The sequence below is a fragment of the Barbus barbus genome, assembly GCF_936440315.1.
Source record: "Barbus barbus genome assembly, chromosome: 6".
In the NCBI taxonomy this organism is placed as follows: Eukaryota; Metazoa; Chordata; class Actinopteri; order Cypriniformes; family Cyprinidae; genus Barbus; species Barbus barbus.
This window is the reverse complement of record NC_136734.1, coordinates 24,560,001-24,572,409: the sequence shown is the minus strand read 5'-3', so window position 1 is coordinate 24,572,409 and position 12,409 is coordinate 24,560,001. Positions and strand designations below refer to the sequence as shown.

Sequence of the window (12,409 nt, the reverse complement as noted above, 5' to 3'; positions counted from 1 at the left end):
AGCTTGGTCTTTTTCCCCCAGGCTTCACTCTCAAGTATTTTAGGGAAGCAAGGGAGCTCTCCTCAATGAAAATCTCAAATGATCTGATGCAAATGGAGTTTGACATTGGAGTTGCTGTACCCACGAGATGTCTGATGGTGTGGCGTGCTGGTTGCTCTGAATTAAGATCATGTTTTAAAAGAACATTTCAAAGCTTGAAAGCAGCCCGAGCTGAGTACCGAGACACGAATTGCATGACTCTCTATGGAACGTTTGTGCATAAATCGAATTACCTTGCTATGAATATAATTCCAATGTTTTCTTTTCCTCGTCTGAAGTCCTTTCCATAAGAAAATAAGCCATCTGAATTTTTGTGTTTTACAAATGAAAACATGTCTGTCCAGCTCACTGAAAGAGTTGTGCCATATTCTTTAATCTGTCAACTTTTATGTGTGTGCTTGGAATGCGTAGATCATGTTGACTGTTTCATTGAGGACTTGCTTCTTATGTTTAGGCAAGCTGAAAGAACTGATGCTGATTTTAAACAGGGATTCTTAGTACATCTGTACAGGAGATAAGCAGCAGTCTGAGACGTAAAACAATAGTCTGTCCAACAGAAACAATGGTAACATCCCAAATCAGTTGCTCTTTGTCTAAACTGCTTACCCAGCAACATGTCCACAAAGCTGGACATCACCTGAAGATCTAAGCATCTACACACACACACACACACACACACACATCAAAATCAGTTCATGTTCAACTACCATGTCTTAACATGTTGAATATGCATGATAACAAATTATTTCATTATATTAATGTTGTTCTGATTATGGTAATTTTGTCCACAAATGCCACACATCCACTACATTAACAGAGGACCAGAAATACTTCACAAAGAAATGAATACCCTTAACAATCACAATACTCGACACTCCCAACCTTTTTTTTTTTGCTGTCTTTTGTACTTAGCTTGTTTTATGTTGTGTGTTGTTTTATGTTAGTCTGTATCTATATTTTGTATACTCTTTGTATGAATATTAATAAAAAAAAACGGAGGACCAGAAAGAATATCAATAGTTGCAGTGTTACAAATAAATAATGTCATCAAGATAGGGCAGACAATCTAACTTTTAATAATAAAACAATCAGTGTGATCTCATTAGTAATCATAGTTATTCACAAGTAAAATTGATTCTTTTACACATACATTTTAGTATGTTTGCATAGTCATGGAAATGTAGCTACGGTAAATCATTAAAGTAGACCTACTGATAGCATCTTAAATGCACTGTAGGGCTGTCACTAGTGGGGAGAGTTGGTGACGTTTATCGGGGCTCATGGCTGTCGGGGTCTCCAGCGATTTCAACAGGCTTATCGATTATCAAGTTTATCATTCGCACATGTTGTTCAGCCATGCCAATTTAAACATTCAAGTGATTTTAAATCATTCAAGAGCAAGAAGTTCTGCTCAATTCAGTACTCAATTAACACAACACGCAAGCCCAGAGTTGAGTTCTTTCGCGACTTCTTGCTCTTGAATGGACAAATGCACCTTGCCAATTTGAACATTGTTTTTTTGAACGATTTTGTGATTTAAAATCATTCAAGCGCAAGAAGAAGTGAACAACCCTAATTCAGTGATGGCACGTTGTGTTCTGTGCATCTCACAGCCTGCGAACACTACAATTACTTCTCTTTTGCATCTTATTGCACTTGAACGTACAAATACATACACAATTGTGCCAAAATCTTGGTGAGTATCGTTGAGAACTGTCACTGACTGCTCCTAACTTACTATCTGCTGTTGTTGTCCTATGTTAATCTAAGACAAAAGAGAGAGAAAATCTATAACTTTTGTAGCTTTAACAAGGATTAATGTATATTTACAGTGAAGACAGTGCAAAGCTATTTTACATTTCACTATTCAATTTCTGTACCTGAACACCGACAAACCAAATATGTATATTTGTTATATTTATGGTATTTAAATGCATGATTTTAAATTGTGCCCACAGGTACAACCTGAAGCGGGGCCCACATACCCCAGCTAGGGCCTTATTTAAATATTTGCCATTTATGCTGTGGCGCCCGGGGAGCAGTTGGGGGTTCGGTGCCTTGCTCAAGGGCACCTCAGTCGTGGTATTGAGGGTGGAGAGAGCGCTGGACATTCACTCCCCCCACCTACAATCCCTGCCAGCCCGAGACTTGAACCCGCAACCTTTGGATTACAAGTCTGACTCTCTAACCATTAGGCCACAACTTCCCCAAGAAAGGTTACATGGTTACATGTTGTCATGGCTTGATTTGTATTCAAAGAGACCAGACACATTTCACATGATTAGCTGCAATGTGCCCTCCCTACAAAAATCTACTACTTGGAGTCAGGATCTTTTTTGAGCCTGATGACTATATACTCCTGTTTCTTGCCCATAACCTTACAGGGCCAATTCTTAAAACTACAAACACGTCTCGTGAGGCCTGTATTTCTCAAAGTCTATCCAGTTACTGAAATCTGTGCTGGGAGTACCTAGAGGGAATGGAAGGCGGAAACACAGCTGAGAAACATCGTGGTTTGACACGCATACAGATCTTTTGGACACAGGCCAAATTCAAGTAAAAATGTTTCCTTTGGTTGTGTAATAGGAGCTTCAGTTTTTATAATTTCATCCTTTGTTAAGTGGGGTCCTTGATGGAAAAAAAGAATGAAAGACTGTGAATTAAGCGGTTAATAAAGTAAACCATCATACTGCTGTCTGCACATTTTTACAAAACCATACCCATGTTCAAACGCTGGTACATTGGTGTAAAATTGCTGTTTGTGTGCACGTTGCGATCATTGTGTTTTCTTAAATCCTTAAACAAATCTTTTAAGAAAACAGTTCAATAACCCAAAAATTAATATTGAGTTACTTGGATACAACATTGCAGGTTACTTTGTTTTTGCTCAGCCAACAAAAATAGATTTAAGCAAACACAAAACCACAACAGAATCAACCATCTCCGAGAACACACAGTACTGGCGTTAGTGAATGAATCAGTGTTTTGTAACAAATGATTTGAGTAAATGATTCCATGACATACTACTAAAGACAGTCAGTTGTCTCACTCCTGAATGAATCAGTGTTGGGAACGAATTGGTTGAGTGAATGATTCAGTGACATAAAGAGAGTCACTTATTGCCACCTACTGGCTTACTTTATTTCTAACATTCTAATGTCAAATTTAACAGACTGTTTTCTACTGAAAATTTAGTCTTAATGATATGTCTTTCCTTCATTTATTCAGTATATCCACCTAATCTTTTAAGGCTGTGTATTTTTGCTATTTGACATGAATTGTTCATTTGTTTGTAAAGTATTAAGAAAGTGTTTTACAGGCATATAATAACATAATGCTATATTTAGGAGAAGGAGTAAAACAAATACAAATTCCACTGATTTTTATTGCTAACCTGACACTGTTATAAGTAGTTCAAGATACTCTTCCATAGATTAAGTCATATCTTCACTGTCAATGCTGTTTTTAGTCACTGAAAGAAAGTATTGTTGCTGGTTTCTTGCGTTTCTCTTTTAACTCCATCAGATCAAGAACAAAGATTGAGGTGGATTGCTGGACTGTTCAACTGTCTCTATTGCTATGGAAACAGGATAGCAAGCAGTATTTAAAATGTTTGCATTACATAATGCTTCATGCTTCAGAATTCTCTAACCAAACCTAATGTTATGAAATGTAGATTTTTGCTGGTGAAGTAAAAGGTTTGCATCCTCATGCATAAAGTCAGATCATTTTAGACAGATTATTTGCAGATGATTGCTAGATTAACCACACAGGATTTATTTGCAAAGAATTTTAACATCAGAAAAAGACATTCAAGAAGACTGTGACAGACCTTAGAAGGTCAGTTTAAGAAGTTCCAGCTGCAAAGGCTTGTTCCTCTGCCTGAACATCAGCAGCGCTGCACAGCGAAGTAGCAGGAAAGCGAAATTGATCAGAGCTGAACAAGACTAATGAAAAAGGAAGCCCTGAATCAAGGAGGAAGGAAGACTGAAATTGCTTCAAGACTTAAATGTGTATGAATTTTAAAGAGGGGGGCTCTGGGACAAAGAATCCTAACTGATAAGGAAACTCTGACGTCTCTGTGAGGACATATTAAGGCCACAGAGGTCATAAGCAGTCTGAGAGGACTGGAAGCGCAATGGGCAGTGTTGATATTGAGGCTGTTTCAGTGAGCTGTATTGTTTGTAACAGCTCAGATGCTAATCTGGCCACTGAGTAAATTTAATGAAAGCATCCCTCACAACATCCCGCCTGGATAATAATATTTATCCAACATCACATGCAACTGTGCAACAAGGGAGAGCATTCCGTTGAGTGCTGAAGTTTGTTACTCTGATAAAATGTTATGTAAATGCGATTATAAAGCGTCTCAATTCAAGACTGTTACAATTTCAGGAATATAATTTAAGGAGTTTATTCTTTTAATCATTTACGTAGCATTGAGGTAGCAGGAAAGTGCCTGTGCTTTGTCAGTGCTTGGTGAACCTGTAAAGATACTCTGTAATACTGCATTGCAGCCATGAAATGAGAGTTTTAAAATCTTTGTGAAAGCTATTACTTGCAGATCTTGCAGTATGATAATCAAATATTCAGCCAAAGGTAAAAACTAAACCTAAACTGACCACAAATCTGAATCTGGAATTTCTAGTCAGGTAAATTTGCATGTGGTGGTAATTTTAAGCGTACTATTATGTGCGGTAGAGAAGGTATATTGTTTATTATTTAATTATTGTTTTTTATATATGAAATGTGTAAAGTCAGCACATTTGAAATTTATTTGTTTGAAATCAATTTTAATTTTTTTTGAAAGCAATAGTGTCAACTATGGTGCATGTTGTTGTTTTTTTTCCAGCCGTGCATTAAGACCCACATTAAAACCAAAGATAACACAGTTTAAAAATGGCATTATGTATTTTCAGAATTCCTTAAACATCCTCACAACTTTATCAAAAAGGGCCTTTTAACTCAATTGTACAAATTGAACACTTTTATGGTCTGTATTTTTCAAGCAAGTTCAATAATATAGGCATTAAAGAAATTTTGTTGCATTCATTTATTGGTTCTTTTATTCAAGCTTTGTGGAATTTCACAAAAGAACTGTTAACATTTCACAAGAGACAGCAGTGTATTTTAAGGAATGAAAAAATGTTCTGGATGTGGCTTTGGTATTGGATATTAAAAACAATATGAGTGGGTAGCGCTAAAGATCACAAACTATTATAACAGCTATTTACAAATATATCAGGTTTTACATACATACTAAAAGTGATAATATATCTCGACATGCCATATTTAAAGCCATGTCAGGTTCTGGTTTTTAAAAGAATTTTTAGATTTCACAGTTGGGTCAAGGTTTGGAAGGTTAGAACGGTCTAGTTAGCCTCTGCTGGCAGATGCTGTAACTACACCATCTTCCTGCAAAAAGCATCTGCTTCATTCAAAAGTAGACATGCATTGTGAGAGACAGATTTGCAAGCCACATATAAATTGCAAATATTTCATTATATCATAGCTTTACCAGTGACTAATTTTGCTGCTCAGGTGATTGGTTCAATAAACAAGCAAAACCTTTTAGATCCTCTCCCTACAAATCTAAAAAGCAAATTAAATCACTATTAATGGTAGTTGTTCTTCTGATATTTAAAGGAATAGTTCACTCCAAAATGAAAATTTGCTGAAAATGTTCTCATCTTCTGGCCACCCAAGATGTAGATGAGTTTATGTAACTTGCTCACCAATGGATCCTCTACAGTGAATGGGTGCCATCAAAATGAGAATTCAAATTACAATAATCCACAAGACTCCAGTCTATCAATTAATGAAAAGCTGCGTGTTTGTAATATACAAATCCATCAAGGCATTTTTAACTTCGAATCTAAAATATTGCAGTAAAGAATTCATCTCGTCTGAATCAGTAGAGAAATTTGCACAAATCAAGCACTGTTTACGAGTATTATGCATTATGCATGCCTCAATGATGGATTTGTTTCTTACAAACAATGCTTTTCACATCACAAGGTGTTAACTGATCAACTAGAGTCATGAGGTTTACTGTGATGTTTTTGAACTCTCATTCTGATGGCACCCATTCACGGCAGAGGATCTCTTGGTGAGCAAATGATTTAATGTTTAATGTAAATGAATGTAAAATTTCTCCTAATCTGTTCTGACAAAGCAAAAAATCTCATCTACATCTTGAATGGCCTGATGTTGAGCACAGTTTCAGCAAATAATAATTTTTGGGTGAACTATTACTTTAAGTATCCCTCCTACTACAACATCTGTTATGGCTGAGGCACGGAATAATGGATTCCACTTGAACACCAGATTATAGGAACCATTTGTGATGCTGAAGAAAAATGAAAAATGCATTCCATTGACGTGTGCTGAAAATAGATCGGTTTTGTTTGTAAGATGACTACGACAATGTAACAAACATGTAAAGCATGTTGCATTAGCAGTTCAATTGTATATTGAGAATTCAGCTGTAGTGTGCATGCGTGTATATAAACAGGTACATTTTCTTCTCTGTTTAAGGGCATTGCTTAGTCAACAGGTTCTGCCTCATAGTCTGCAGTCTTCTGATTAAAAAGAATTCAAGGAATGGAATTTTTTCCATGAGTTATTCCATTGCCAGATGTAGTCAAAGAATGACTTTGTATCAGCTGTGTTTGAAGTGCGTTTGAACTGTACTCCAACAGGCATTCAGCATCATGACTTTAAGCTGTCGGTTCATAATTTTGATGGTAATTTGAAGAGCGTCTGGCATGTTAAACATTTAGGAGGACTTTAAAGGGATAGTTCACCCAAAAAAAGGGTTTCACAGACAAAAGGGATTTGGAGCAACATGAGGGTAAGCATTGTTGGGCGTAACTTGTTACATGTATCAGAATTACTTAATATAATTACAAAATAAATCTATCTATAATCAATTCTGATTTCAGATTTGACTTCAAAAACAGTGTCATAGCTATTAAACTATATCTTATGATTTTAAATCTGTATTTAACCTCATAATGATCTCAGAGTAAAAAGTGGTGAGAAAGTCTGATTTTGTGGTGGCTGTGCTGAAATTATTATAAACTTAACTCAAGTGTTGAAGGATTCTGAAAGCGTGACGGTAATCAGCAGTAATCAGTACTGCTGTAAGGTTAACCCTGCCTGCTTTAAATGTTTCAAATGATTAACAGTTGAAAACATTCATCACAATTTTGAAAAGTAATCAAATGTAATCAGTTACATTAATAAAGTAACTAAAATAGTTACACTACTTATTAGATTTTAAATAGGGTAACTTGTAATCTGTAACCTATTCGATTTCTAAAGTAACCTTCCCAACATTAACGGCGAGTAAATGACAGATTTTTCATTTTTGAGTGAACTATCCCTCAGCATTAAAATGTGTTCTGGAGGAGTTGTATAGATGGACTAGCAGTGGAAAAATTTTGTGTGAGAGAAACACCTGTTGTGATGAGCAGCAAAGGAAGTGAGTTGTGTTTGCTTTGGCTACCTGACCTGTGTTCACATAGTGTCTCTGCAGCCTGGGATCATTTGCGCACTCCCACTTGGAGATCTATGAGGAATTTCAGACCGCAGCTATGACAGTCTACTGGCCCACTGAATGGACACCAGTTCACAGAAAACACAACTGTTGATTCTGTAGTTTAGAAGCTACATTACAAGAGCAAGATGTGCTGCTCTTAAGGTGGACCTACCCAGAATTGCACGTTGTAAGAGCCACTAGTGGTAAGCAGAGAGAGACTATTTCATTTCATACATTTTTATTTTAATTGGTCAATATGTATCAATCTAAATAAGTTACAATTCTTCTGAGTGTTTACAAAGCCTTGTAAATATACTTATCAGGTAAAATTTGCTCTGACAAGGCAGATATACTGTTTACAAAAAGGAGTCTGTATATTTCACACAAGAAACAATGTTAAAATCAACACTAAGAAAAATGAAACCTCTACAAAAATATCAATAAATAACATCACATCTTATGTTGATACATTTACTTACATCAGTATACAATTGCCATCATACCAAGCCTGAATAAAACTCTAGATTTGTTTTGATGCACAAATCATAGAGATGGTTTTAAATGGGACATCTCATCATCATTTCCGAATCATCACAAATGTTAAAAATATACTTTATATGCTATTAAACTGATATATTATTGATAACCACCTCCTGGCAAAGATAATCTAAAGACAAAGTTAAAAAATGTACATGTGCAATATAAATTGAACATAGCTTTTCAAAATCTGTTGTTGAAAGGTAGACCGGCTTGTGTTGTGTATAAAATCATTTTGTGACGCATTTCTATAGCTATTATGTAACTTCCTGACAACCTCCTATCTTGTTAAACCAAAGAAATTGCTTGCCTCTGAAGTTCACCTTCACGAATGAAGTATCAGCCATGATTTAAGTAGAATCATCTTTTCTTTTCTTATCTAGCATTCAAAAATATGATGTTTAACAATAATCGGACTGTACAACACAACTGACATAAAAAGGTAAAGGTGGGCCCCATAGTAGGGATTGATGTTTTTAAGTTTTTTCAAACATCTTGGCATGAATGGACACTTTTTAAGTGGGCTTAATCAATCGAATCTTGAAGCCATAACTGTGAAGGTCAGTCGGACAACATTTGGTCATGAGGCACCCAGCAGCGTGTATGAAACTGTACATGGCAGTGTAAATCAAAAGAGCTGAAATTATATCGGATTATTAAAATTAGTGGGACTTAAAACCTATGAATGAACTCACTTGTAGAAAATCTGAATTTATCATAATAAATAAAATAGTTCAGTGTTTCAGCATGAAGCCAAATTTGATACATCAAGGCTTGCTGATACATGTTGACAGAGAGGAACATCATTTTAAAGTTCACATCAGTTTCGTATTCATCAGTGCCTCTTGACAAAGTCTACAAAGAAGAAAGAATGGATGTTTATCAGTGTGTTCTACTGGACATTCTCTAAAGGAAGAAGAGGAAGGTAACATGAGTAAGAGTGTTGCGTTTAAAGTAAGCTTAGGTTCTGAGTATCACTCTTGCCATCCTCAATATCTCATAACCGCTTCTCCCCATCGACCCAGCAGCTGACCGGGCTCAAGTCAGCTGACCGTTTTCTACAAAACTGACAGGCTTCTACAGAGTTTTCCTCAAGATGATTTTGGCAGAAAAAAAAGGTCTATAGCTAAATAAAAAGACCCTTTTTCTTTACAGAGTCAAGAAGCCTTGTGAGCACTTCTCCAATAATTCAACTTTCCTGAGTTTACAAATTGAAGAGCATTGAAGAGACATTTACAAGGAAAAAACACTACAGCATGTCTATAAATATTTCTGGGTTCCTGGGATGGTGTTTGATGAGCTCACAGACTCATTTGAGATGCACCTTCCCTGAATTTGAACACCCCAGCAGTCGACTTACGACTACAGACTACGCTGCTGAGAAATTGGATCTTATGGAGTCTTCCCGCAACTGACGGTGCTTCCCGATGTCGCACTCTTCTCGAGGTGTTCTCCGTTCAATGGTTATCCTGTAATTTTTCCTGGGGAACAATGAAGAAAAATTTCATGAACATAGATAATATTGTATGAGCAGCAATAAGAATGTTCTAAAAAAAAATATTGTTTTCAGTGTTTACCTAAAGAAGTAGAATGCCAAAAGGAGAGCCGTTCCCAGAATTCCCCCTACTATTATCCCAGTCACTGCCGATACACCTAGTCCACCTGCTTAGGAAAGAAAATGAAACCATTTGTAAAGAAAGCAGCACATCTATATATATTAGCGAGGTTCTCCTACTATAGAGTTGGGGTTTTCAGATGGGGGTCTGTAAGAAGGTGCTATTAATACTATTGTAAGTAATAATAATATTAGTATTATAATTAAAGGGATAGTTAACCCTTTTTTATTAAGGACATTTTTAAAATAGTCCATGTGACATCAGTGGGTCAACCGTAATTTTACGAATCTACGAGAATATCGTTTGTGCACAAAGAAAACAAAAATAACGTCTTTATCCAACAATTCTTCTCCTCCAAATCACGTATTCCGCCATTATCAAGAGTACCTCTGCATGTAAAACAATGCATGTGCATATTGCTGCTGACATAGGACACGCATGTTTACATTTTGTCTTGTTTATATGCAGAGAAAACCATGTGCATTCAGCATAGTACTATCCATTAGTGGCAGAATACATGATATGGAGGAGAAGAATTGTTGGATAAAGTCGTTATTTTTGTTTTCTTTGTGCACAAAATATAGTCTCGTAGTTTCATAAAATTGCGGTTGAACCACTGATGTCACATGGACTATTTTAACGTTTCTGGGTCTGGGAACATTTATGCAGGCTCAGAAAGCTCTCGGATTTCATCCAAAATATTTTAATTTGTGTTCCGAAGTTGAACATGAGTGTTGAGTAATTAATGACAGAATTTTCATTTTTGGATGAACTTTCCCTTAATAATACTATTATACAAAATAATAAAGAAATTCATTGTGTTGTTTGCCATATGTAGTCTTAATTTTGACTTAATCATGCTGTTACAAAAAACAAGTGTCAGTCTTGAAGCAGCAGAGGTAATTTACATGATGGGTCACTGTGTTTTGGGTGTGGAGGCTCTGGTGCTGTTCGCAAGTAGAACCATTCCCGCTTAAAGCCCGGCATGATCTGGAAACTTCCATTGGCGCCAAAGTAGCTCATGACAGTCTGAATGCATTAAAAAACATTTATCATGGTGATTACTTAGCATTTCATAATTCTGGCACAAACAAGTTTCAAATGTCTGAATTTCAGTTATTGTCCTTATCTTTTTTTGTGTGTGTGTAAAATAAAGCATAAGAAGATTATGTGCACATACCTCGTGCGTTCCTGCCTCTGGGTCTGTCATCCTAACGACAGAGAAATCCCCATTCCGGTCACCATTGGCATCTAGAGACACCTGGCCAGCAATGCCTGTTTAACGGAATGTGAGGAATGAGAAAATTAATTAGTTTGAAGAGTCAAACATTCCAAGGAAAACACCAGCAAGAGTCGACAAATTCCGGGTGGGCAATACAACTGGAAATCTCATCCGCCTCCTACCGTTTTTGTTGGATTTGACTGCAGAAATGGTAATTTCATCTGTACATCTGTGTTCCTGAATTCTTGAGATTTTTAAAATATTATTTCATTTAACAGGAAAACATGACCCTGTTCCTAATGATTCTGGCCGAGCAAAACATTGTTATTTCACGTTTAGTTGTCTTGCTGTGGTCAATGAGACGGGTCTGAGCCGCAGACATGTCTGAGCACTTACAGTATTTTGTAAGGGAAGTTTAATGAATTACAATGGCAAGAATACTGGCGAGCCCTCTGTTCACAACAATGAGAATCAAATAGGACTTGGTCAGTGTTAGGATTCCAGTGTTCTCTTTTCACAAAATATGCATTATTATTAATAATACGCGTAAAGTGTATAGTATTATTTAAAGGGGTCATGAAATTAATTTTAAATAGTTTTATTACATTTCCTGAGGTGCACTATTTTTTCACCCAATGGTCATAATTTAGAAATAAATGTGAATTTTCTACCCTGAATGTAGCCATCTGATTTGAATGTTATGTTGGAAGGGGTGTGTCTGTTATGAGACTTCAATGTAAATGCTGTGATTGACTAACATCTTTGCATATGAAATGAGAATTACATGTGGAACTCACTTGAAGGCTTTTACTGTGTTTTCACTAAAACAGCTGCCAAGATTAACTAGTTGTGAAAAGTGTTGATTATAATATTATACTTAGAACTACTCCCATAGCATCAAAGGTTGCAGCGCTGCACTGTAGCCGAACACTGTCATGTCTACTGAGAACATTATGCAGTTATCTCCTTATTGCAACAAATTCTGCAGTCTAACAAATACTACTGTACTACTGATTATATCATGATTGGTTAACACGTTACCATCTGGAACAGTGTGAAGTTGCTCGTTTAGTCACTGGTTTGATTTAGAGATGCATAAACAGCAGCAGTAATCTACTTTGTGACAAAGAACTTCTGAACGTCTGCGGCCTTACGTATTACACCAATCACTGGTCATGAAATATTAATGTTTCTTGAGGGAAGTTTTTAAAGTTTGCAAAGTTTTTTAATGTGTCTTTTCCTAACAGCAGTAACGCTCTTGTGATTGATGGGCAGACACGAGTTGTTCAGAACTGTTGCGTTTTAAATACATTTGTTTCCTTTAAACAAGAAATGTATTTACCCAAACTTTCATACATAGAACTCTTTCTGATATGTAGTGAACATTCAGTAGGGGTGTAATGGTACACCCCATACCAAGATGCACACATTCAAAATCAGCTTGACTAATTT

The 12,409-nt window shown here is 36.3% G+C and overlaps 1 protein-coding gene across 2 annotated transcripts in view; it reads right to left on the bottom strand.

Annotated features, from left to right (window-relative positions):
- Window positions 1–7,806: 7,806 nt before the first annotated feature.
- Window positions 7,807–12,409, bottom strand: part of LOC306871073 (atrial natriuretic peptide receptor 3-like) — a 20,047-nt gene continuing 15,444 nt past the window's right edge. The window contains exons 5-8 of one of the 2 annotated variants that reach the window (XM_079418762.1): window positions 10,916–11,010; window positions 10,644–10,764; window positions 9,697–9,781; window positions 7,807–9,600 (exon numbers count right to left, since the gene is read on the bottom strand). In XM_079418762.1, the coding sequence (XP_079274888.1) occupies window positions 9,489–9,600; window positions 9,697–9,781; window positions 10,644–10,764; window positions 10,916–11,010 (413 nt within the window). In that variant the 3' untranslated portion in view covers window positions 7,807–9,488. Of the gene's footprint in view, window positions 9,601–9,696; window positions 9,785–10,643; window positions 10,765–10,915; window positions 11,011–12,409 lie in introns of both variants that reach the window. The other variant, XM_079418761.1, reaches the window with a different exon arrangement.